Genomic DNA, 26,277 nt, shown 5'->3' on the forward strand with positions numbered 1-26,277 from the left:
TCCATGCTTAAACGTTGCAAAAACACATTATCAATAATATGTTGTTCCGTTTTTTATGTAAATAGCATATTAATGCTAAATCAAAATCTGTATACTGACTTATATTTCATTAAGTGTAAAAATGTTCCGGATATTGTTTTATAAAACATGAATAATGTTTTAATATACTAAAACTAATCTACTATTTTTTATTTCATTTAAATTTACGGCAAATGAATCTTTGAAACATTATTACTTTTGACCATCAAAATTAAATCACCTCTTGAATATTATTTGCGAATATGCAGATCCGACAGGGATCCGACTTCGACGGGGGCCGCCTCTGAGTTTGTGTAACACAAACTCTCTTTGTAATCTTGTTGTTTTTTTTTTTTTTGAGTTCACTGCTTCTTGTTAATTGTGTCAAGTGTAATCTAGAAGTCAATCCAAAAGCACAATTCATTGAATGCTGGAACCATTCTCTGACTTTGGCAAAGTTGCCGGCACAGTGATTAAGCGCGTGGTTTCCGAACCCGGGGTACTGGGTTTGAATGCCGGTGAAGACTGGTATTTTAAATTTCCACACAACTGAAATGGTTACCTGACTTTAATTGGGGAAAGTAAAGGCGGTTGGTGGTTGTGCTGGCCACAAGACATCCTGTTAGTTAACTATAGGTAAAAGAAACAGAGGCCCTTAACATCATCTAACATATATATCGCTAAGCAGGGGCGGACTGGCTATATGGGCAAATGCCCGGTGGGCCGGTAGGGCCACCAAAATGGCCTGATCGAAGTCACTATGGCACATATCAATTTGTTAAAGGTTTTATAATATTCTTATGTTATTATTATTATTTTTATAAAAGGCCTTCTGAGCGTCGTGTTTAAAAAAAAAATCTTTCACAGACATTGCAGTGTATTACTATTTTAATCTAACACATTTTCCGAAAATAAAATGTAGAATGTAGACAGTTCTACTAGTAGGCTTCCTGTTTTTAGGGCCTACATAATTGCTAATTTAAAAAGACGCTATACTGCTTATTAATATATAGAGTTCACTGTATGCATGCATATCGATACATTATCAAACTTAACAATGATTTTTAAGGACCGATACACCTAGAAATGGATGCCCATCACATGACAGAGAATTTGTGGGCCGATTTTGACACCAGTCCGCCCCTGTCGTTATCTGAAAGGTGAAGTTTAACGTTAAAATCAATTCAGCAGCATTTATCGGTACTTTCTCAACTTCATCAAACCGTCCAGATTTCCTCATCAAAATAACATTAACTAGTAGCCCTAAGCGTTTTATTGAAACCTGGTGGAAAGCCAAAGGAGAAACCGTCAAGATAGTTAGGGTTACGTTTTCAAAAGTACAGAAACTCTGGAGACATTGACTAGCACAGATGAAAATTCTTCTATTAGATCTGAAGCAGCCGGATTGTTAGTCGCTATTCATGCGCAGTCTTTTAAATTTTTTCACCTACCGTACCTTGGGTTTTGGTATTCGATATTAATTAAAATAAACGACGCGCAAGTCTACCTTCAAAAAGATTGTCAATTCGAGACAGCACACTGAAACTGACAACATTAAAGATATTCTTAATTACTAGCTGTGAGGACAATGCTGCAGCTATTATAGATATAGTATAATTGTTGAGGATGAGTGCATTGTACAGAACCTCAAAGACGTTTATTGGTCACTAGAAAAAGATACCAAACAAAAATAGTGCAGATTTTGTATTAACACACAAGAAAAGAGCTACGGAGGGAAACTTATTCTTCATTGGACAATATTGTTAAAATAAAATTATCACCCAATTGAGCAACGTCATGATTTGACAGATAAATGTGAATATTTGTCGCCTTCCCAACTATTGAATCCTTAAATCAAAATAAATCTCGATTGTACTTCATTGACAAAAATAATTTTCATCTGGATCGAAAGAGGCTTCAACGATTTGTTCAGAAGCCTCCCAACTTCCGAAACCAGAACTCTTAAGTTTTATAATAAAAAATATTGCTTTGATAATTCAGTCCATAACATCGTCATATTGATTAGCATATTTCTGACAATTACGGTAAGAGTGGCTGCATGCAAACAAAATTTAAGACCCACAAATTTGACAATTACGGTAAGAGTGGCTGCATGCAAACACAATTTAAGACCCACAAATTTGACAATTACGGTAAGAGTGGCTGCATGCAAACAAAATTTAAGACCCACAAATTTGACAATTACGGTAAGAGTGGCTGCATGCAAACAAAATTTAAGACCCACAAATTTGACAATTACGGTAAGAGTGGCTGAATGCAAACAAAATTTAAGACCCACAAATTTGACAATTAAACAAGTTCTAGTAAAAACAAGTTATTCCATTAAATTATTGACAGCTTTGCCAGTAAGAAAGCGAGTAAGATTCATTTTTAGTTTTTTTTTTAATGGAAAATTAGCTTTTATGAATAGGCAATACTTTAACAACGAATTACAATACATATCATTTTGTGAACAAAGTCTTTTCGTTACTTTTTATTTGTAGGACATCATGAGGAGCTGCCCCTCTGGGCATCAAAAAACCCTAGCTATGCCACTGCTTTGGCAATAGTAATGATAGTTTCAGGAACTCAAACCATTAAGACATTTAGATAGGTTTTTGTATGTTTATTTATTCAGTCCCAATGTTGAAAAGTAGGCTATTATATTTTAGAAAACTTAAATTGGGGAGGCCATTTCTCTTGCTGATCTGAATGAAGTTTTTAGTAAATGTCCTACTGGGACTACATAGTCATAAAAAATTGCCATCACCACACTAAATAGTGATGCCTTTTAAGCTATTTGAAAGGAAATATCTGCTTTCATTAATATAAGTCACTTTAGAAAAATTTTGCTTCATAAAATAATGTTTTTTTTTTCATAAATTTTTCTTTAAATGTCTAATCCTTTCATCAAAGAAATTTTTATATTTTGTTTTTATATTTTTGTATTTAGGCTCAGTTATATTCAAATTTAAATATCAGCTTGTATACCACATTATATCCATCTATTTATCACTGTTTGTCATCACCTTTAACATGAAAAAAATAATCTTATATAACAATATACAGAGATTATGACAATAATTTACATATGATTAAATAATTTTAAAATTGATAGATTGATGCATTAAAGTTGATAATTAGGAGCAGTGCTTTGTTTGGTATACAGTGGGTAGGCCATTATTTTTTTTTCTCTGAAGTTTTTCTTTCCACAAAACCATTGGCACAATATCCTTACTATTCACACTAGACATACACCACCTAGAGAGCAAACATTCACACTTCTTCTTCTTCTTCTAGCCAGCTTTATTGCTGCTGAGCTGTGAGCTCTTTAAACATTCACACAAAATGAGCATTAGTTTCTGAAGACTTGAGGTTCGTATGCATTTAGCAGTTGTTTTTTTTGTTACTTGATTTCTATCAAACAGAAGCATTAGTTTCCTGAACTGGCAACATAGGTTCATTTTCTAGAGGCTCAGATGTGATTTCTGAATCTGTAGAGTTGTTTCTATCTTGTGTTTTACTTTCTTCGTCAGGCAGTCGTAGCTGTAATGTTGCATTAGCATTAATAATTGTTCCATCAGATGCTCTTAGTTGCTCCAACTCATCCATGTCCTCAATGACAATGACTTCAGGAGTAACTGCACTCACTTTTGGAGCCTCTACTGTATGTTCTGAGAACATAAAAAATTCCAACAACTTCACAAGCTCATTTTATATATTCCTTAAGTTTAAAACTAACGTGAACCAAAATTAATTTCTTTAAAATGTATTTGGTCTCTATTCTTTCTGTATGATATCTCCTCAAATAAAAAAAAATAATTTTTGTCATCAAACCTTAATGCTTGAACAATTAAATATGGAAATGTATTTATGAGTGGTAAAACGCTTGGCTTCTGAATCAGGGGTCCTGGATTTGAATCCTGGTGAAGACTGGGATTTTTAATTTTGGGATCTTTAGGGCGCCTCTGAGTCCCCCCAAATCTCATGGGTACCTGACATAAGTTGGGGAAAAGTAAAGTAGTTGGTCATTGAACTGGCAATATGACATTATTATTAACCATGGGCAACAGAAACAGTGTACCTTTACAAAGTATCTGCCCTATAGATTGCCAGGTCTGAAAGGGGAACTTTAATATTTTTTTTAGCAGAGTTATAAGGTTTTAACTATCTAGATCTATAAAAGTTAAGATAAACAATATCAATTAAAATAGCATTACTCTATCTTACTAGTTTCAAAGTTACGTAATAACTACCCACCTGTTAATATAATAGTTCTATATTTCCTTTGATTATTATAACTATAACTTTATAAATATATAACATTTTCTTTTGTGTGCGTGTGTAAAATATATCTATAAAAATATATAAAAAATAATAATAATAATAATGGTAATTTAAAAATAATTTTAACTTACCAAAAGCTAATTTGCTATGATAGATGTCATGACAAGAGACTGCAGCGAACTCCTCAATTGTGGTCACAGCTGGAACATTCTAGAATGGACATAAGTTTCTGGTATAATTATTTGTCATGAAACATACTTAATTTTAGTTAATCTAAGTTCCTGTTCTGTGTTGATATAAGGCTTAGATTTCTTAATAATAGCCATAATATCCGAATGGTTAAAGGTGAAACGTACATTAAAACTAATATCAAACTATAAGCAAATACTAAACAATTATTGTACAATATTTACTGAGGATGGAGTAGCATTTAAATATTTTTTTACTCAAATGTATATTTTAATTTAATTGGTTTAAAAATAGGTCATAAGATAAACAAATATTTAAAGAAAATAAACAAGCAGAAAATAAATGGCAACAATTTTATTTTGCTACAAATAAACTGTACTTTTTAAAAAAATATTTTAGTCTAATAGTCTTTTGATTATCTAAAAAAAAGTCTTACTTCCTAAATGATACCTTACTCTATACAAACATAAGAAAAAGCAATTAAAGCCTTATTTTTTCGTTGTTAAGGTAATATGTACAATTGTTGCTTAAATGAATATAGAAATTCAGATCCATAAATATAATAACTTAAAAAATGTGAACATCAAAATATACAAATAAATGCAACTGTAAAAAATAATTAAACTGTGAAAAATGTTAAAAGTGGCTATACATGCTGACAAGCACCTGGCACAGTTATGACTGAAACTGTTTTCTTACTAACTCCTGGGTGTGAAGAAGTTACAGCAGAACAGACTTTGTACTATATGGGTGTGCATGATCCATTAGTCTTAATTGTTTGAAAGATTTAAAATAGTTCATTAGATTTTCAAATCATAATCTATAAATATTTATGAAATCTCCTTTATTTATTTTTGAGACTTACTGGTTTTGTTCTTGGTATAAAGAACATGATGAGAGCTCCTATGATTGGTGGACAACCTGCTATATGAAATGCTATGTTGTAAGAACCTAAGTGATCATACAGTAGACCTGAAATACAAAAACAACCTTTGAAATGTCAACATTTGATCTACAGTTATAAATTAAGAAAATGTATGGGTTGATTCAGTGCACAATAAAGACAGAGAAAACATTTTCAAAGTTTTTTTACTAATTAATATAAATGAAGACCCATTCAAAATAGTTGATATCACGGATCTAGTAATGCAAAGTTGGATAGACTTGTAGTTTACAATAACCAATATAATCACGACTATCATGACAATTCACTCCAACAGTAAAAAGATTAATATGCTTCAAGATTTATATTTTACCCTAGTCGTCCAGCATTGTAAGAAAAAGTTGTAACATACTTTTGTATTTAATTAGTTAAAAATGCATTAAAGCATCCCTACACTAAGCTAAACTACACAGATACGAATCTATGTCTATATTTAAAATAAGGAGAACTACCTGCAAATGGTGGCCCCACTGTCATTGGTATTGAGAAAATACCAAGTAAAAATCCCAGAGCTTGTGAAGCACTCCTTTCCCCAACCAGGTCAAAAGCAATAGGTCCAAGCAAGCAAATAAATATTCCATCACACACCCCAATGATCAAGCAAATTGCAATGAGACCACCAAAACTGTCAGAGAAAGGTATACACAGTGTCACTACGCCCATAATTGCAAACGCTGCTTGCTGCAAACGGACTCTGTTGACACATTTGAAATCCGCCAATTTCCCACAAGCCACTCTGGCTACACCTGATGTGATTGCAATACACATAATCAATATACTGCCATTGTTGCCAGGGAAAGCATCATTGACATATTTAATCTGTAGAATAGAAAATAAAATATTTTTACAAAATTTATATCAACTCTGTCTGTATGTATGCATAGTAAAATGTCTCCCACACACAGACTCTTCACACCCAGGAGTTGCACAGTTATTTCTTTTACCTGACAACACAATTCTTAAGAAAAATTAATCAATTAAAAGACTATTAAGTTAATTAACTATTGTTAAATAATTATTTTGTTTGGGATCTTGAACAAGCGAAAGAAATCGTACTTGACAGAAGTGGGGTATAAGTTGAATTAGTCCACTTGAGGACTCTTAAGCCCTGAGTAAAACATTTTAATGCATTTAAAAAACGATAATGTAAACATTCAAAAGATACCCTTTTCTCCCCCCCCCCTTTTTTTTTCACAACTGATATATATATATATATATATATATTATATAGAGAGAGAGATAGATAGATATATGACGAAGGACCATAGTCAAGAGAAAGAAAAAGAAAGCTGTCCTATCAGCTAACCCTAAAACATGCATACACATGCACGAACTGGTAAACTTATTCTCGCCCCAGAATTGACTTGATTAGCCACATCAGATTCTACCGTGTCCAAAACCAGTGACAAATCGGAGTGCATCTTCCGAGACAGAATATATATATATATATATATATATATATATATATATATATATATATATATATATATATATATATTATATATATATAAAGCTTTAAAAAATGCTGAGGTATCTGCAGTGCATTATCCTGACACACTTTAGTTAAAAAATTGTAGGTCAAAAACCAAATCTGCTATTCACTTCACTTTATTTAGTAGATATGGATATTTATAGTTTTGCTTTAGTTTTTTTTATTCGAGGGGGGTGACCACAAAACCCCTTTTGGCTACGCTCATGGAAATAGGTAACTCTAGTTTGCTTTAGCTTTTTTATCGAAAAGGGGAATTTTATCGTCAAAACCATCTGTTGGGGTGTTTTAAATTTTAACTCAAAACCATCTGGATTTTTTTTACCCCCCCCCCCCCTTTGGCTACGCTCATTGAATTTGGTGATTGTAGGATACTTTTAGTTTTATATTGAAAAATGTGTTTTAAACTCGAGGGGAGCTTTAAACTTAAACTCCTCGAGACCTGGAGGGGGGTTAAAGTCAAAACCCCTCTTATCGTCAAAACCATCTATTGGGGGGGGGGGGGGGTGACTCAAAACCATCTGGAAAGGGGGGGGGTAAAAACTCAAAACCCTTATTCTGGTTACGCTCATAGAATTTAGTGTCTGTTGTTTGCTTTAGTTCTATATTGAAGAGTGGGTTTTAAACTCAAAGCCCTATGGATGGGGCTAAACTTAACCCCTGCCATTATTATTATTATTATAACAAATATTATTATTAACCATTAGTAATTATGCTTTTTATATAGAATGCAGCCTTTTGGAAAAATACCGAAAATAAAATACAAAGGTTTAATAATTGAAAACTGTCAAAACCGTGTCCTAATAGGTAAGAAAGACCTGTGCACGAAATGTCATGAGAATCCGTACGTCATTGATGGGATCCCTTGAAACATAAATCAGTGAGTCAGTCGGTGTTTGGCGCTTATAATATACATTATTTATATGCGCAATAAACTTATTTTATATGGACAAGGAAGAATTATTTAGAAAATCCACTTTGGCTGTAACCTTCATCGATCTCGATATAGTTGTAAAGGCTGGCTAGGTAGAGATGTATACGCACTTATATCAGCTTAAAGACAGATCATTTTATGCACCATCATAAATGTAGGTCTAATGCAGGGGCGTAGCTAGGAATTTTCCATCATTTGGGGGCCAGGGGGGCTTGACCTCTTTGGTGGCCCCTGTATTTTCAAAATCTCTTCCCCCACCCTAGATACGCCACTGGTCTAATGATCAACGTAAAATAAAGTCTGATTTCAATATCTTCATTATTTTACTCAAAATAAGTGCAGAAATAACTTCTAGCCTTCCGAAACCTTAAACTTTTTTACAAAACTTGTATCAACTCACTCTCTCAGGTACAAATTACGTTTGTAATCGTCAACACTATGACAACCTATCTAGGATAAAGCTGAAATTTCGCACACCTCTTTCTTTTACCCAACACAAGAATCAACTTAGAAAATTAATCAATTAGTTAAATGACTAATTAATTATTTTGTTTGGTATCTCGAACAAGAAAAAGAAATTGTACTTGACTGAAGGGTGGTCTGAGATGAATTAGTCCCCTTTATATGTCACCTCTTCAAAATAACTCTATAGCCTACAAACAATAGATAACTATAGACCTACAATCCTCTTTTTTTCATATGCGCTTCACTAGCTGAGTGTTTAGGATTTTGGCTTGAGGAGGCTCTAATTTCATGTAGTTACTCCTTTGTTAAAAAACGATTGGGCCTACGGTAAAATCCACATAGATATCGCTTTCTTCCCTGTTACGAGCAGATGAGACTCTTAATCCTACACCAAACAGACTCCTATATATATATATATATATAGTATATAATGAGGACTTTCATCTGGATGCAACAAATAATAATATCAATTAGATCTTTGGCTACAAGACTCCATTTCTAAATCCTCTCTAACTCTTTCAACACGCATTCGCCCCATCCCACACTATGATGCGCATGTAAACCCCCCTCCCTTTGTTCGACAAGTTCTATCAGCCCATTTTCTAAACATAATAGTTAACAATTGGAAATTCTAACTATTTAATAACATGTACTAAGAAACACAAGAATCTTAACAAAGTACATATTAATTATACCAACATCTACATTCTTCTCTTATGTCTGTACAAAACAGCCTCATTCCAGCCGCAATCAACTAGTTAACCAACCAAGTCTATCTTGCTCTATATATATCATTTGTTTCTACACACCTTTGTCTCAATCTCATTGTTTCTTATATCAACAATATAACCCTGCATATGACTACTCACCACCCTCCTAATACCCTCTAGAGATTTAAACACCATGTCTATTTACATCTTAGTATCATCAGATCTATAATATGAGTCTAGTCTTGACATTTCTTTTAGAAATTTCTACTAAACCATTTCGATATTTTTCTTACAAATGTAATTTTACTAGGATTATAATAATCAACAAAATCAAAACAAAATACATTGTACACAATCTACCTATCTACTTTCTACTACATTTCCTATGTAGCCTTTACAAAACCTCTATAATGAAATAGCCTTAACATATATGTATAGAAAACAATGATATCCAAACCATTACAAATATATTGATTCAGTGTATTAGCACAATACTTAGTATCCATCATCACCACCTTTCCTAATCCTATCTATATAATTTTAACATTATCGACATGCCATTCTTTCCGTTTCCCTCCCTTGCAGTGATCTCCCATCGTGATCCCACTACAGTATTGTCTAGCTGTATTGTTTTCTAGCCTACTAATAGCCCTTTCTTTTCGCTTATACACCTCTCCACTTTGTAATTTAATTCCTTAACCCTGATTAACTGTTACATGATTGTTTTGAGTCTGTGTAGTTGTTAAAACAAGAATATTACAGTATTGTTACGGTTAAAGGAAAGACAAAGAGTTCAAGGTTAACTTCAGTAGTGCTGATGTATAGATTTAATTCAATCCATTACAAACTTTGGCTATGATAAAATACTATTAAGAAACAACGTACTTATGATAATTTCTACCGTATCGGGCCCGTATGTGCATATGTATATATATACGTGTATATACATATATATATATATATGACCTTTAGAACTTAATGTACTGCTATTTCATGACATACATCAGGTAGACAGAGTTAGTCATAGTTCATGTTCACAGGTCAACGGAAAGACACAATAATTTCTGTACAATTTATATTAACAGTTCAAGGCGGCGAGGGGGTTGTCTGAGGAACATTATTTGTTTCACATTTATTTTCATTAAACTCCACATTTCAATGGTGAGACATCATTTGCTACACTGTTTAAACTCAACATTACAATGATGAAATATCACACTTTAAAGAGTTACATTCAAAATTTCGAAACGAAGACACTCCAGTAATTACTTCACTGTTCAAAACATCAGAACTATTAAAGGAAGAGCTTAAATGAACAACTCTGACGTCACCAAACATCTACCACAAGCAACTCTTTCAAAATAGTCAAAAACACAAAAGAAAAACATTGCTCGAAAAAAAAAAACGCAAAGGAAAGAAGGACTATCAGAGTTTTCTTTATTCACCTCGGTTTATGCCGAACTATAGACCTATAGATGTAGGTGTCTTAGCCGTGGCTAATACATAGTTCTATATGTCCAGCACTATTCAATCATCTTTTAATGTCAAGGTTTACATTCTCTGAAATGTAGGTAATGGATAAATTTACTTTGCAACTAACCCTTGCATCTGTCCAAACAGGCTTTAGAACAGGCAGGTCAAACTCGTTAAGGTGTATGGGCCGCAAAAAAAACTTACTATGGCCTGAGGGGCCGCAGCCAAAAATCAGTTGCAAAACAGCTTACTAGTTTTATGTAAATTAGAAACAATACAATGGAATACAATAATTAATGGCATACCTGTCCCTTAGTTAGCTAAATTTGTAGTACAATTTCATAATTAAAAATTACTATGATTACGCATTTATTTCTTTGTCCTGATGCTTGACATCTTTCTGGGATACAAGTTTATTAATATCGTGTGGAAGTTTGTTTGTCACTGACACTATCATCACTGATGACAAACTTTGATTAGATAATCTCGTACGGTGAGGTGATTTGTAGCTTTCATTATAGAAATGAACTGCTCACAGAGATCAGTGCTTGCAAACATAGCTAGAATTCTGGCTGCTAATTTCCGCATTTTAACGTACCGTTTAGGTCAGTGTTTCTCAAACAGTAAAAAAACTACAAAAATTTCGCGGCACACCACGATGAACAACAGTTATTTTATAATAAAAAGGAAAAAAAAGTATTTTACCTGTTTTGAAGTATTACATTTTATTTGAAGGGTTTGCCTGGTTTTTTAAAGAGCAAATGCGATCTAATCGAAGCTCCAGAGTCGACAAACAAACTCATATTTCATCGTCTATTGTAAGAAGTCTTTCTCTTTTCTTAGATTTGATTTCAGTCAGTGCTGAAAATCCAAACTCACAAAACCACGAAGATGCAAATGGAAGAATTATTTTGATTGCTTTTAAACTGATTGCAGGATATAACTTGTTGATTGAAATCCAAAATTTATCCAGGCTTTTCTCGGCAAAACTTGACGCACAAGAGTGACGAATCCCTTTCTATTTCCCTGCATGGAAGGACAGCCATCGGTGCAAACTCTGAGACAGTTTTTCCACTGTAATTTGAAAAGCAAAATGTTTTCGTTCACCACTGAAAAATATCTTCGCCATTGGTCGTAGTTAGTAAGTCTTTGCAAAATAAGAATTCGTTGACACATTTTTCATCCTTTATGAACCGAATAAAAGCTAGCAGCTGGGCTTTGCCGCTAACGTCTGTGGATTCATCAACTTGAAGAGACCACAGCAGAGACAGTTCATCGTCAGTCACGTCGAAGTGTTCGCAGATTTGATCTTGTAAATCTGACGATAAGTCTTCAATTCTGCGCGAGATATTATAATTTGACAAAGGAACTTTTTTAACTTTTTCGGCGGCATCGGGTCCAAGGATAGTTTCAACAACTATTGCTAAAGCTGGTGCAATGATTGTTTCAGCCTCTGTGTGTGCTTTCTTGCGTTTTTGTTAATAACTGAGCAACCTTATAACTTGCAATCAATCCCTTTTCTGGCAGCTTTAGGTACTTTGTAAGTTTCTTTGCTTGTTTATTTTGTTGAGCCCTGATGTTTTCAACGTATTTTTTCGGTTGCGCTTTTATAGCTGGATATTTTGTTTCCAAGTGTCTCTTCAATTTGCTTGGAACAAGCGCCTCATTCGACAGAATTGCATTGCAGATCAGACAGAATGGCAATGGAACATCTTCAGGTCCCGAAGATATGAAACCATATCCGATGTAATCTTCTTTGTACCTTCGTTTGGTTCCTTGCTTTTCATTTAACATTTTCGTAGTTTCATTCTTGCTAACGTATTTCTCCATGGATAACAATGAATAAGGCTTATTGATAACTTGTTATTATTAGCATACACCTAAAAAATTTACATGAAACGCATCGCTTATTATTATCGTTACCAATTCAAGAACAGCTGTGCGTCTGCTAAGGCGGCCTACATTTGAGTCATTATAATAATATATGTATAGGTAAAAAATTCCATAACCTAAATAAATAACAGCGACCCACTACTACTGGTCATTGCAAGTGGAGATGTCATCGCAACGTAAAATAAAATTTAATAGTAGGCAGACCTGTGTAACGCCTGCACGTGCGGCGTTCTGAAAACTCCCGCGGCACACCTGCAAATCTTCGGCGGCACACTAGTTTGAGAAACACTGGTTTAGGTAAATAACTAAATTTTGGAGCAACCACTTCTTTATACTTCGCTTTCAACAAAGAATCTGACTGCTATTCTATCAACTCTAGTTGCACATTACCAGCAGCATTTCCAGGAGCAGATGAGAATGGAGATAAAAACAACGAAAATTCTTGCTCGTATCAAACGAAGTCATGAAAGCGGCCAGTGGAAGCATCTACTAACGATTCCAGGTGTAAGGCATATTTACCAAATATTGTAGCCGTATTTAATCTTTTTAGTTCCAGACACGTTGAGAAGTGAACAAGATTTTCTCTTCAATATTTGGTTAATCCACAGTCGTAATTTTGCTTGACATGATCACACGCAGTTTTGACAATTTAGTCTTTACTTTAATTCAAATTCAAGTCTTGCAGGTGACAAGTGAAATCAATTGCAAATGCCAAATCCTGAATCCACTCGTCAGTATGGAAATGTTCAACCGGTTCGCCTTTCATGTTCAGAAAAAAATTCAATTTCTTCACTCAGTACAACAAATCTCTTCAATTCTTTATGACAGGAGAGGCAGCTAATTTTGTGTCCAATGTCATACAGAAACATTGAAAATTGGCGATGATTTAAGCCACGGGCACGAATAAAATTGATATTGACTGAAACCAGTCTTATGACATGTTAAAATTGTAATTGCTTTGTGCGTTATGTTTCTTAGTAATGATGTACTGAGAATGAGCAAATTTAACATTAGCATTAGTCTATCTTATTTTTGCAAATAGCTTTGAATCAAAACCATTTCATAATGGTTAGTGCGCCATCCGTTGTTAGACTAGCTAGCTTTACCAAAGGTAAATTGTACTGCAATATCACCTGTTATTTCTCAAAAACATCCTAGCTTGTTGTGGCGTTATGCATAGAACAAGTAGCTCCTCATGTATCTAAAAATTCTTGTTATAGGCCCTTATGAATATAGCCAATTGTGCTACGCCCGTTACATCAGCTGACTCATCGAAAGCCAATGAAAATAATTCAAAATCTATTTTGTTCTTTAATTGTTCAGGCGAGGTGATTGACATGTAATTTATTCTATCTGCCACAGTGTTCCTAGTTAACGCTATTTCTTTGAATACTTTCACCTTTTCTGGACAAATTACTTCGGCAGCTTTAACGATACACGCCTTCATAAAATCCCTTTCACTAAATGATTTGCTATGGCTTGCTATTAAGTTTGAAAAATGTATCTGGCTTTCACTGCAGACTCAATCTCTTTGTTCAGTTTAACAAATACTATTTTTCAATTCAAGTAGTTTGTCATCTTTTATTTTCCAGCGTAATAGTTTAACATTATTTTGATAATTTTTTAGGAGGCCAAGCGGGCCGCATGCAAGGTGGTCGCGGGTCGCATGCGGCCCCCGAACGCCGTGTTTGACATGCCTGCTTTAGAATCATGTCCGCAAACATAGAATAAAATCTAGGTTGAATTTGTTTATTTTACACGATTCGGATTTTTAAAAATCATTTTAGGCGGGCAGAGTTCGAGGCAGGGACCATCGAGACGGCCAGAGCTCAAACCACACGACGAGTAAGTCATCCGGGAATTCGTTTCATATTATTATTTAAAACGATAATATTAAAACGTTTTGATACGTATTTGCGATGTATATATTCGAACATAACAACTTTATTATATTTAAGGGCTAAGACCTAATAAAAAAAAAACATGTACAAAAACTTATAAAAAAGGTTTGCAATTATATTGATTTTTATAAAAGTAATCGCAAGTACTTACAATGTGAACAAACGGAACAAAATATCCAAACAAGCTGACTCCACAGGAAACTGCCCACACCACATAGCCTCGGTTTCTCCAAATTTTAACATTCAAAAATGTTCGTGTGAACTTACAACATTCATGGCACTGACTTTGTAACATTTCTATGGACATTGTCGACATGGCAGCCTGGGACACGGCCAGATTGTCTTTTGTAAAGATTGGCTTCCATGTGCAGGAGTAAGGAATCAATAGTACCGCCATGCCGGCTAAAAACAGCAGAGTGTATTTCAAGTCAATGGCGTCCAGTAGAACAGGCAAGGCAAATACCAGAGCTATGGTGAACACTGATGAACCGAACGTAACTAAGCCATTAACAAGTCCCATGTGTCGTTTAAAGTAATGGCCTAAGATAACCAGTGAAGGGGCATACGAGCAAGCAAATCCTATGCCTGTTATTATGCCATACGTTAAATACAGGAGCATGAGTTCCTCAACAAAAGCGCTGGCCAGTAGTCCGATGCAAGCTAAGACTCCTCCAATAATGCCAGTCAGTCTGATGCCTATTCGGTCACTGAGTATACTGGAGATCATGCACATGAGAAAGGTGATACCAGTGTTGACAGAACCAACCCAAGCTGTGGGGAACCAAAATATAAACTACTATAAAATGCAATCAATTATATATATATATATATATATATATATATATATATATATATATATCTTTCTTTCTTCATGATCATTCTGTATAACACTTGGAGCTATGACATTCTATTCGTCAAAAAGTAGAGCAGATGTACACCCATAATATTCAACCCATTTTAAAAGTTCCACAAAGTTGGTTGTTAAAAAATGGACGCTATTTTAATGCAATAAAATACAAATAAAACGTCAGTTGCATGCATTGAAAGAACAGTAAAAAAAAAAGTATTGAAAAAATGAAATCTACATGTTTTGAAAGAACAGTAAAATGTAACGTACATGTTTTGAAGGACACATTGGGATCATCCTTGGCATAGTGCTCTCTCATTGCGACATACAGCGTCCCAAAAGTGTTGATGATTCCAAAAACGGTTCCATTACATGCCATGGAAGTGAGGCAAACGACCCAGCCCCAGCCCCCATCAGGCTGTAGAGGATGCTGGGATTCTTTCAAGACTGTTCCACTTCTCTTTGTGCCATTGGCGACATCAGAAGCTTGCTGAGTCGGCACACTAAGCAATGTCTTGTCTACCGCAGACATTCTTTCTAATGCGTAGAAAGATGCATTTATTAAACTCTCTCTCTCAATCAATCAATCAATGTATGTATGTATGTATGTATGTATGTATGTGTATGTATGTATGTATGTATGTATGTATGTATCTATCTATCTATCTATCTATCTATCTATCTATCTATCTATCTATCTATCTATCTATCTATCTTCTCAATAGGAAACAAAAAGGAGATTTCAAGCATTTTATACAATTTATAGATTATTAATTCATTAAAAATATATAATTATATTACCTAGTAATAATTCGAAACTGGTAAAGGTTCAAGTCTATTCACATGTTCAGACTATGTTTCTCTATCGGATGACCTACTTCCAAAGCAGTTCATCTCCTACATTATCTTTAGCACAGGTAAGATAAATGTTTCACATCAACATGGTCTCACTAATGTCATTGGTTGTTGAGGCTGTGGTACAAAGTGTGACGACGTGTTAGACAATAAGTTATGATACCAAAGATAAAGTCGAAACTTGACTAACGTATTCAATAAGTCAGTGAGAGATGGCACTCAACTGGTCAAGTAGTTTGCCAGTAGTCTGTTTTATAGCCGGCAAGTGGATGCCAAGAATAAAGTGCTAACACTATCATTCAGAACTCTTCTTTTACTTTTAGATTATGTTTTATTGACTAGTTTATATTTGTCATTATGAACTTTCTTTCTATCTTTAAAGATTTCTTATCAAATTATTCTATAAACGTCTTAATTGGAGCATGAGTAGTGGACATTGCTCATGTTAGTCCAGGTGCCTGAGTCCAGACAACTCAATCTTTGACGTTATCAACCTCTCCGTATGAGCTTATCCTAGATTGAATTAGGTGGTCTTAAACGGACCGTTTAATTGATTAAGATGAGCCCAAAGGTCAACACCAAAAGTCCAAAGCAGGTTAAAAGCTGAGATTCCGTTTAGACTTGGAGCTAATGCAAGGCCCCGTGAAAACCTATAGCTAATGAAAAGACTTTCTCACGGAGGACAGAATTGACTCTTCGCCCAAACAAAACAACAAAACAACACTAACATAGGGTCATTGCAAACAAGTTTGCCGACAAAATGTTATCGAATAATTAGTTAACATACTACTAGATGTAGTTGACAAACAACTGATTGACATAAACTGGTTCACGACACTAGGTTCACACGCATAGTCCCATTGCTTAAATTGTCTCAAACGAACAGTTCGATTTGATATCAATGAAAGATTTGTTTGAGTGGGTTAGCTTTGATCAACTATTCTGTAACGAGATATACATCTATTACTAATCTAATTGACCTTTTAGGTATCGTGACCTGCTGGTCTGACTGTTTCGGCTAAAATAATTGCATTGATTTTTTAGAACCAGTCAGACAAAAAGACAGATATATAGATAGATCTATAATGAACTGGTATTTCAATTATTCAAAATAATATATGCAATCTGATACATTAGTGGGGTATTTTTTTTTATCGATACGGTTTATATTATTTAAGGTTTTATTTACTAAATTATACTCGATTTTATACTTTATAAGCAGGAATAGAAATGTATATATCATATATTAGTAAACAGTAGCACTAGCTTTAGAATTAATATATGTAGTTTCAGTCAGTATAAGCGAGCTTTTATAAAGTATTTTTTTTATATTTCACGCGTTAACAAAGAGAGCACTCGAGAGTGTTGTTTTTTTTTTGTCTTAATTATTCCAATAAAAATGTCTCCTCTAAAGCAAAACTTGAGGTTAAATGAATAGCTTCAATTTCGTATACTTTATATTTGACTTTTTTGGATGAAGAGTTTGCTGACCACAGGTCGAGTCTATGACAGAAATCACAATCAGAAAGCTATCACAGTCCATTGAAATATCAAACACAATCACAGTCCATTGGCCTAATCACAGTCCATTGAAATATCAAACAATTTCCAATGATGTAGCAGGGAGAAGCTTTGAACATTTCGAGATCGCTGCGAACCACAATCTATGTACACACACACTCTCTCTCTCTCTCTCTCTCTCTCTCTTGTCTCCTTTCTCGCCTCTCCATAACCACTGGAACTGATAATAACAATAGCATTCTATTAGTTTCGCTCATTTTCAGCCCATTGGTGCAAAACCTAGGGAAGCTTCATATTAAGTTTCTACACAATTCTGAGATCCACAATGCATACAAATAGATGATAGTGTTGTCTGTCTGTATGTTTCGAGCTAAAAGATCTTCACCTTCGCTTTCATGCTGTTCGGAATAAGTGTGAAGACTATTTACGATCTTCCAAAAGCGTATATCTTTTTTTTTGGTTTGTTTAAAGAAGCGCCCAATCTAATTGTTTTGTTTATAAAAAATGCCCATAGAAAATTGTTTTCTTTATAGAAATGCCATAGAAAATTGTTTTCTTTATAGAAATGCCATAGAAAATTGTTTTGCCAAAAGAAACGCCCACACATGTTTGTTTTTGTTTAAAGAAACGCCCTCACAAATTAGTTCCGTTTCAATTTGAGATGTTTAGGCCCTACAATTCAACAATGTTAAGGACGCTAAATAATTGAATTTCACTGTTGTCAACCAAATAAACAACTGACCTATAATTTGTAACCCTATCAATACGTGTCAGTTCATTTTTCTATCGAATCTCCATCATTACGATAATTAGATGCTCATAGTTTTTAAAGTTTGTAGTCATTGAGTGAAGTCGAATGCTTCCTTCAGATTGAAATGATTGTGTGCTATAAACAGAAGAGTTTAGACAATTAGATTGGGCAGTTCTAAACTGCACACAATTTATGATATACTTTTTAAAAAACAAAGCGTATCTACGCTTCCTTTATTGTTTACACAGGATACACCGAAAAAGCTTTTTATAGTTTCTTCAGCTATGTATGAAAATCTAGGAATCGTTGATGATTTTGTATATCATTGCACATTTTTACTATTCGAGGGAAAGATTCACCCCCCAACCCTAAAAGGAAAAAAAGTGTCATCAAAAAATTTGCCCTTTGAACCCTCCATGCCTATGCCACAAACAGAGGTGGCCAAGGTATTGGCGAAGTGGGCGACCACCGGGTCGAGGATAGTTTCGCCTCGAAGGTTTATCCATTATAAAATAAGTGCATAATCACTTTAATCCACAAATTCAACTTCTATTCAAAATAATTAACCACACCACAGAGATGTCAACAACAGTTACAGATGAAGTGATTAAAAGAGGCAAAATATAATCCATCCTTTTTTGCTCAAATTCAAGAGAAACTAAATTTCAACAGATGTCAGTTATCTTAGATTTTATCCAACATCAACCGGCACAAGATTTTAGAAAGTTTTATCGGAAAATATTGAACACAACACTTTAAAAATGTGTTAAATATTGAACACAACACTTTAAAAATGTGTTAAATATTGAACACAACACTTTAAAAATGTGTTAAATATTGAACACAACACTTTAAAAATGTGTTAAATATTGAACACAACACTTTAAAAATGTGTTAAATATTGAAAACTTTTGTGTCCACATAAACGACAAAATGGTGGGCGTTAAAAGTGGAGTTAAAGTTCATATATCGTAGATGAATCCCAAGTTCAAATTAATTCAATAGAGGAACTAGTGCTACAAGTGGATGAGAGCAGTAACTTCCAACCTGTCGAATCTTCAGAACAATTACAAAGACTTGTCACTTCTTTTCAGAATGCCATTCAGGATGTTAAGCAGTTACTCTAATATATAGGAGAAAAATAAAATTGAAGAAATTTACCCAAAACTTTATACCGTCTTTCAAATTCTCTTAATAAAACAGTTAATTACATCTACCGATGAAAGGAGCTTTTCGAAAGTAAAATGAAAACAATATTATTTAAGAAATATGAGTGAGTCAGGAAAGTTTAGCAGATCGTTAAAGGCGATACAAGCTCTATCTCTCTAAGATGAATTACAATGCTCAAATAAAGGATTTCAGTTAGGCCTAAAAAGAAAAAGGACTTTTTTTTTAAATTAATTTTATTAAATGGCATTTTTTTAAATATAAATTTGACTGTTTCGTGTCCATTATTTTATAGTAGGCCCTGGGGTGGGGGAGGGAGGCTTGCAAGATATTCTACGCCCACATTAATTTTAGATCTTGCGCCGCCACTGGCCGCAAAGTAAATAACTCTTGATCTCAATGAGTAGAATGAAGGGGACGTTGTCAACAGCACAAGGCTGGTAGTTTGGTCAGCGCATTTTTCATTCGATCTAGATCTGTTCCTACTGGCTCAACCTTGACACACACACAAGTTAAATAAACAGTGCATAAACTCTCCTTGGTTTGTTACTAGTGGTCTAAGTGGTGTCTATCAGGCTTACCGCCTCACTCTAATGAAACAATGAAGTGTCAAGAAGAAGAGTTTGTCAAATGACCTAAATAGGTCAGCCTCGTGAGTCAATGTGATGGCCACAATGTGTATCGACCACATGACTTACTCTAAACTACTAATGAAGTCATAGTTAATAATGTTTGTTATTATAGGTGTCTCTAGGGTGGATATTAATCGGTGTGGTAAGCTCACTATGTAATCCCAAACATCACTTACCCCCCCCCCCCCGCCCAATATAATTATCCCTATAAAATCTAACGTTGGATTGTTGTTGTTTTTTTTCGTTTAACTAGAATTCAAGAAGCCTATCAACTTCTTTCATTGATTGGTACACAAGTGTAAATTCAAATAAAACATCCGCGCAAAAACTAATCAAGCCAAGCGCTATAATACAAAACCTCGACGATAAAAGCTGCTTGCAAATAAACAATGTTGAGATCATCAGTTCCTTCAAGGGGCCCGAGACGAATCCCCAGCACCAAGTGTTTTCCTTTAGAAATGTTCTCCTCCCGTCTACAACGCACTATTTATAAGAAGAGCACAAATGAAATAAAGTAAAAATGAAGAACAAATATGACATGCTGCTACTTTAGTGGGAGAGACATTCCAAGTAGTGTAGGGCCGGATTTGAAGAAGGGCTACTGCCCCGGAACTCTACACGAGAGTGGCCCCCACAACAGAGATTTGTGCGAAATCATCAAGGAATTTTCGACGAAAAAGCTGCAAAGTTTCATTCGTTAACACGGTCAATTAATTTTTAATAGATTCTATTTGACTTGAACACATTTCTACTTTCTTTGTTGAAATAATTCTATTTGACTTGAACACATTTCTACTTTCTTTGTTGAAATAATTCTATTTGACTTGAACACATTTCTACTTTCTTTGTTGAAATAATTCTATTTGACTTGAACACATTTCTACTTTCTTTGTTGAAATAATTCTATTTGACTTGAACACATTTCTACTTTCTTTGTTGAAATAATTCTATTTGACTTGAACACATTTCTACTTTCTTTGTTGAAATAATGATATTTGTTGGCAATACATTTTTGAAAGACTCGACGAAACTTTTATTCGGAAAATAATTAGTGGTCTTCGCTCATTGCCATAATGCCTCAGATCCGGCAATGCATGTACTTATGGAAAGGGTTTGATCGAGCTAGGATCATACGTTTTTCTACTAGCGGATCTGTTCACGCCAAAGACGTCAATAGTACGAGGGTAGCCCACATGCAAGGTTAGTCAGATCAGAGCGAAGAAGTGTCATGTGTATATGATCTGTATGTATATGCAATGCATACGATGTTTATGTGTGTATAATGTGTACGATGTTTATGTATGTATAATGTGTAAGATGTTTATGTATGTATAGTGTGTAGAACTTTTATGTATGGGTAAGATATTTATGTATGTGTAATGTATAAGATGTTTATGTATGTATAATGGGTAAGATATTTATGTATGTATAATGTGTAAGATGTTTATGTCTGTATAATGGGTAAGATATTTATGTATGTGTAATGTATAAGATGTTTATGTATGTATAATGGGTAAGATATTTATGTATGTATAATGTGTAAGATGTTTATGTATGTATAATGGGTAAGATATTTATGTATGTGTAATGTGTAAGATGTTTATGTATGTATAATGTGTAAGATGTTTATGTATGTATAATGTGTAAGATGCATATTAAAACATTGACTTCACCACAAACTTAGGTATGTCAGAACAGAACAGTAACTTGTTAACAGACACACACTTCTATGGCCCATCAGTAAGAGCATTTAGAGCCACAGCGCCGCAACACCAGCTATTTGAATTCCCGGTACGTGACGTTTTGGAGTAGTCGTTTTGGCGCGAGACATTTTGGCGCAGGGTTTTTTTTGGCACGAGATATTCTGATTATAATATAAGAAACACGTAGCTTTTATAAGATAGTTTATTTCACTATACTATATTATTGTATGTATAAGAAAAGTTCTACCCCCCATATACCGATTTTTTTTTTGATAAATGTTTTGATTTCTAAGCCCTACCTGAGACCATCATAATAACATGCTTCTCCCCCCACCCCCCAAATTATATGTGATTTCTTCCAAAGAAAATGTGAAACACAAACCCGCTATAAATGATAATCACATTGGTTAATGGTCATTGCTATAATCCACACAAAATTATGTTGTTAGGAGACATAACAATATTTATTCATATAGTTTATTTCCAAATGTAATGGAAAAAAATTTGTTGACATAAAAATGTATTATAAACTTAGTTGTTGTTTTTACTATATCACCGTAGACTTTATTTTTGACTATATCACCGTAGACTTTATTTTTGACTATATCACCGTAGACTTTATTTTTGACTATATCACCGTAGACTTTATTTTTGACTATACATGATTTATACATTCTCTCCCTCTTAACCACTTCACGAAAAATAAGTTTGAATAACTTTCACTATTTAAAGTGAACTATGGATGGCTACCTAGTAGTGCAGTATTATCTCAGAATATGTGGTCTCGAAAGTCCCTGGTTCAAACCCCTTCCACCACAATCCCACGCATTCATGTGATAGTTTTGTGTTAGGATGTTATATTCCATAATTCTTAGGAACATTCGTAATTTACAAAACATACAAAGTATGTTCTCTACATGACAAATACGTTAGACACAAAAACACATCACAAAACATAGATATGTATCATTCTTGTTTAAAGAAATAATACAAAAAAACTAAACAATGAAATTAAAACATTTCGAGCCAAAACGGATGCGCCAAAACAACCATCGCGCCAAAACGGCTATGCCCAAAACGGTCGCGCCAAAACGGCTGCGCCAAAAAGTCCTGCTTCGTTAGAATTCAACTCACTTTATTGACTAAGGTATATAATATAACAGATAGGCACTTTGATAAGCCCCAAATCATCCCCCCCCCTTTTTCCTTTCAATCATTAGAGTCATTAAGATTTTTTTTTTGGTTAGTTTTTTGCTTAGAAATAAATTATTCTATATAAAATATGGTTCGGTTTTAGCAAGTATGAAATATAAAAAAGTACTCCAATTATTTATTTGAGACATGTTCATTACAAATAAAAATTTTAAAAAATGTTTATAACAAGGATCAAACGTGTCAAATATTAAAATGAAGCCAATCCATTCATTTGGTGATATGCTCCTTTTCTGTTCAGCTTACAATAAGTTTTGATCATAACCTTATCACGTAATTATATTATATAACTCTGTACGTAGTAAAATTAACATAGTTCTCTGATTTGACAAATTTATACTTTAAATATATATAGTTACTCATAATACAACAATTAATGTTAATGGACCTCATTCACCAATTGTAAACAAACAAACATTTAGCCACGTGATTCTCTATCTCTTCTATACAAATTACGATCTAATTTGTAATACACAATGGCTATCACGTGGCAGTTTTTTTCGTTGTTTTATCAATATTATCACGTGACTAAATGTTGTTTGTTTAGGATTGGTGAATGAGGTCCATAGTGCAGCACAAAACGAGCAGCATACAAATTGAAAGAATACAGTTTAGGAATCTGGAAAGTTTTCAAAGTGAACTGGAAGAATACAGTTTAGGAATCTGGAAAGTTTTCAAAGTGAACTGGAAGAATACAGTTTAGGAATCTGGAAAGTTTTCAAAGTGAACTGGAAGAATACAGTTTAGGAATCTGGAAAGTTTTCAAAGTGAACTGGAAGAATACAGTTTAGGAATCTGGAAAGTTTTCAAAGTGAACTGGAAGAGCAACTTTGACCATTAAATGCAGTAGATACATTGTTTATATAGATCTAGAGTAAAGACATTTGATTTGTTTCAGTGTTTCTATTTTTCCTTATAAATCAATGTCATGATGCAAATAAACAAGTGAACATGATTCAAACCTGCATCGCTGAACATAATCCTCCAAAACAGAACAAATGCTAGCGATCTTCTGGGATGGGGAGGCAATGTCATAAAACGTGAGTCTGGACATTCTCAATTGTTAGAAGCGCTTTAACTTCCGCTACTCTGTGCAGAGAAAAATGGGGAAGGGATTTAACAAAAAAAATTAAAAAAAGGAAAAAAGAGACAAATACAACAAAACAAAACTAAATAGGGGAAGGAAAGTCATTAATTATTCTAAGACTAGCATTACCCGCTAATATTCTAGTGGGAGGGGGCAGTCCAATGTTTTCGAAGAAATCACAGTTCGTTAACAGAATAAGTTACATATAGAAATAATAAAAAATTCTTATCGATATTATACATCTTTTTTTACATTTTTTTTATTACTTCACCCACCCCCCTTTTTAGGAAAGTTGACTGATTCGGTGATGGTGGTGGCGATTACATTCTGCTGCCCTCCCCCCCCCCAACCAAGTTTTTATGCAGAATTCATGGTTTGTGAACAAAATTAGTCGAATATCTATATTTGTTTTCTATTATGTCGCTCCCCTCTGGTATGTTGGCCAATTTGTGGGGGTGGGGGCGATTGCATTTACTGCTCTCCCCACCCTAACCATTTGAGGGGAGGGCGGTGACATTTTCATGCAGACATCAAAGTTTGTGAACAAAATTAGTAGAATATTTATATAATACATTTAGATATTTGAGCCCATTAGTATATTAAGTCGTACCACACTCTAATCTCCAATTCAATCATTAGTAAATATAAAATGAAAAGGAGGTGGTCGGTCGCAGGTGGGACCGTGGGAGGGGCGATAGATGCAATCGCCCAACCCCCTCACCAGACAGGCAAATACTTTTTCTTTTGTATTTTAGCGAAAAAATTACACACTTTTTTTAAAAAAAATTCTGTCAATCATGTAAGTTACTACAAGTACACACCGGCTAGGATTTTTTTTTACTCAAAACCATCTGAGTAAATCCCCATTGGCTACGCTCATAGACTTTGGCGACTGTAGTTTACTTTAGTTTTTAAACTCAAAACCCACTGGAAAGGGTTTTAAACTCAAAACACTCTGAGGGGGTTTTAAACTCAAAACCGTCTGGCTACGTTCATACAATTTGGTAACTGTTGTTGGCTTTAGTTTTACATTGAAGAAGGGGGGTTTAACCGTAAAACCCGCTGGAGTGGATTTTAAAGTCAAAAACCCTATGGGGGGGGTTAACTCAAAACCCCTCTTGGCTACGCTCATAGAATTTGGTGACTTATTTGCTTCAGTTTTATATTGAAGAGGGGGATTTTTAGCGTAAAAAAAAAAAAATTTTAAACAACTAGTATATGATAAGATAACTAAATAGTTGTCACATAAATTGCTTATTTCTCTATAAAAATTCATCCGCATACTCGGTTAAGTGGGGTAAAAGAGGGGCTATTGCCCCCCCCCTCCCAGTGCCTCTACTTACTTAATCCGACGCAGCTCAAGTATACCACGAGGAAGTCTACATTTAAACGTAGCATCACCTGAAAGAAAATAAAGATTTCTTTTTTTTTTTTGTTATACATGCTAATCTTTAGTATGGATAGATATCGTCTGCTGAAAATAAATGTAAAAGCAAAAAAAAAAAGCCTATTCGTTTGCTACGTATTAATCTGTTATTGCAATAAACTTAGATTAAGATATAGGACTACTCCTCGTCGTTGCTAATGCTTATATGGGTCAAGTGTTCAAGTCTACTGTGTTGACTAAAACGAGCTACTTAGAAACAAAAATTCAGGCAGTATAATGACAGAGCAAATGGCGTACGATGATGTTTAGGCCTACAGTATCAAATATGTAGACTGTAGACCTAGTGATGTGGCTTACAGTAGTACACTATTGAAACCATTTATCCTTTTAAAAAATAAGTTTGATGAAATAATCAACAAAAGACTTACACAGAAAAGCCAGCACATGAGTGTCAGCTATTTGCTATGTTTCGGTTTATTTTTATATACCGTTGATCTAGTCACTTTAAAACTACGCATATGTACATAAGTGTAGCGACCCAAGAGAAGGCAATGTATTCTTCTCAATTTAGAATCTTGAACTTTGCCTCCAACACAATATAGTTCACTAGACCTAGAAGGTGTGTACCGCATGTCGAGTAATAAGTGGGTCACTTATAAGGTATATTTATAAGACCTCATTTTAAATATTCATGGAAGTATGAATGGTATATAATTTAATGGCGATATAGCCCATCTTACAATTACAACCTAAAACTCTTGTAGATGAATTTATAGTTTTTATTTTAAGATTTTAGTATGTTAGATATGCTCA

At 34.2% G+C, this 26,277-nt stretch overlaps 1 protein-coding gene across 6 annotated transcripts; it reads right to left on the reverse strand.

Moving 5' to 3' along the window:
- Window positions 1–356: 356 nt before the first annotated feature.
- On the reverse strand, window positions 357–26,026 carry LOC106067369 (monocarboxylate transporter 10-like). Of its 6 annotated transcripts, none has more exons than XM_056031510.1 (10): window positions 25,893–26,026; window positions 25,421–25,478; window positions 23,953–24,079; window positions 15,951–16,121; window positions 15,420–15,682; window positions 14,454–15,073; window positions 5,890–6,256; window positions 5,360–5,466; window positions 4,437–4,515; window positions 357–3,692 (listed from the first exon to the last, which is right to left on the reverse strand). In XM_056031510.1, the coding sequence occupies exons 5-10, from the start codon at window positions 15,679–15,681 to the stop codon at window positions 3,439–3,441; spliced, it is 1,689 nt and encodes a 562-aa protein (XP_055887485.1). In that variant the 5' UTR covers window position 15,682; window positions 15,951–16,121; window positions 23,953–24,079; window positions 25,421–25,478; window positions 25,893–26,026; the 3' UTR covers window positions 357–3,438. The 6 variants fall into 6 exon arrangements, with proteins under 6 accessions (XP_055887485.1, XP_055887482.1, XP_055887483.1 ...); XM_056031507.1 differs by having other exon boundaries at window positions 15,420–15,686; XM_056031508.1 differs by lacking the exon at window positions 25,421–25,478 and having other exon boundaries at window positions 15,420–15,686; window positions 25,893–26,010.
- Window positions 26,027–26,277: the final 251 nt, after the last annotated feature.

Source organism: Biomphalaria glabrata, chromosome 6, assembly GCF_947242115.1.
Source record: "Biomphalaria glabrata chromosome 6, xgBioGlab47.1, whole genome shotgun sequence".
Classification (NCBI taxonomy): domain Eukaryota; kingdom Metazoa; phylum Mollusca; class Gastropoda; family Planorbidae; genus Biomphalaria; species Biomphalaria glabrata.

Coding starts and splice junctions, on each gene's coding strand:
- LOC106067369 (XM_056031510.1), bottom strand. CDS start 15,681: ATGTCTGCGGTAGACAAGACATTGCTTAGTGTGCCGACTCAGCAAGCT. Junction 15,074..15,419: donor CAATGTGTCCTTCAAAACAT/GTACGTTACATT, acceptor GGTTCCCCACAG/CTTGGGTTGGTTCTGTCAAC. Junction 4,516..5,359: donor TTATACCAAGAACAAAACCA/GTAAGTCTCAAA, acceptor TGTCCATTCTAG/AATGTTCCAGCTGTGACCAC.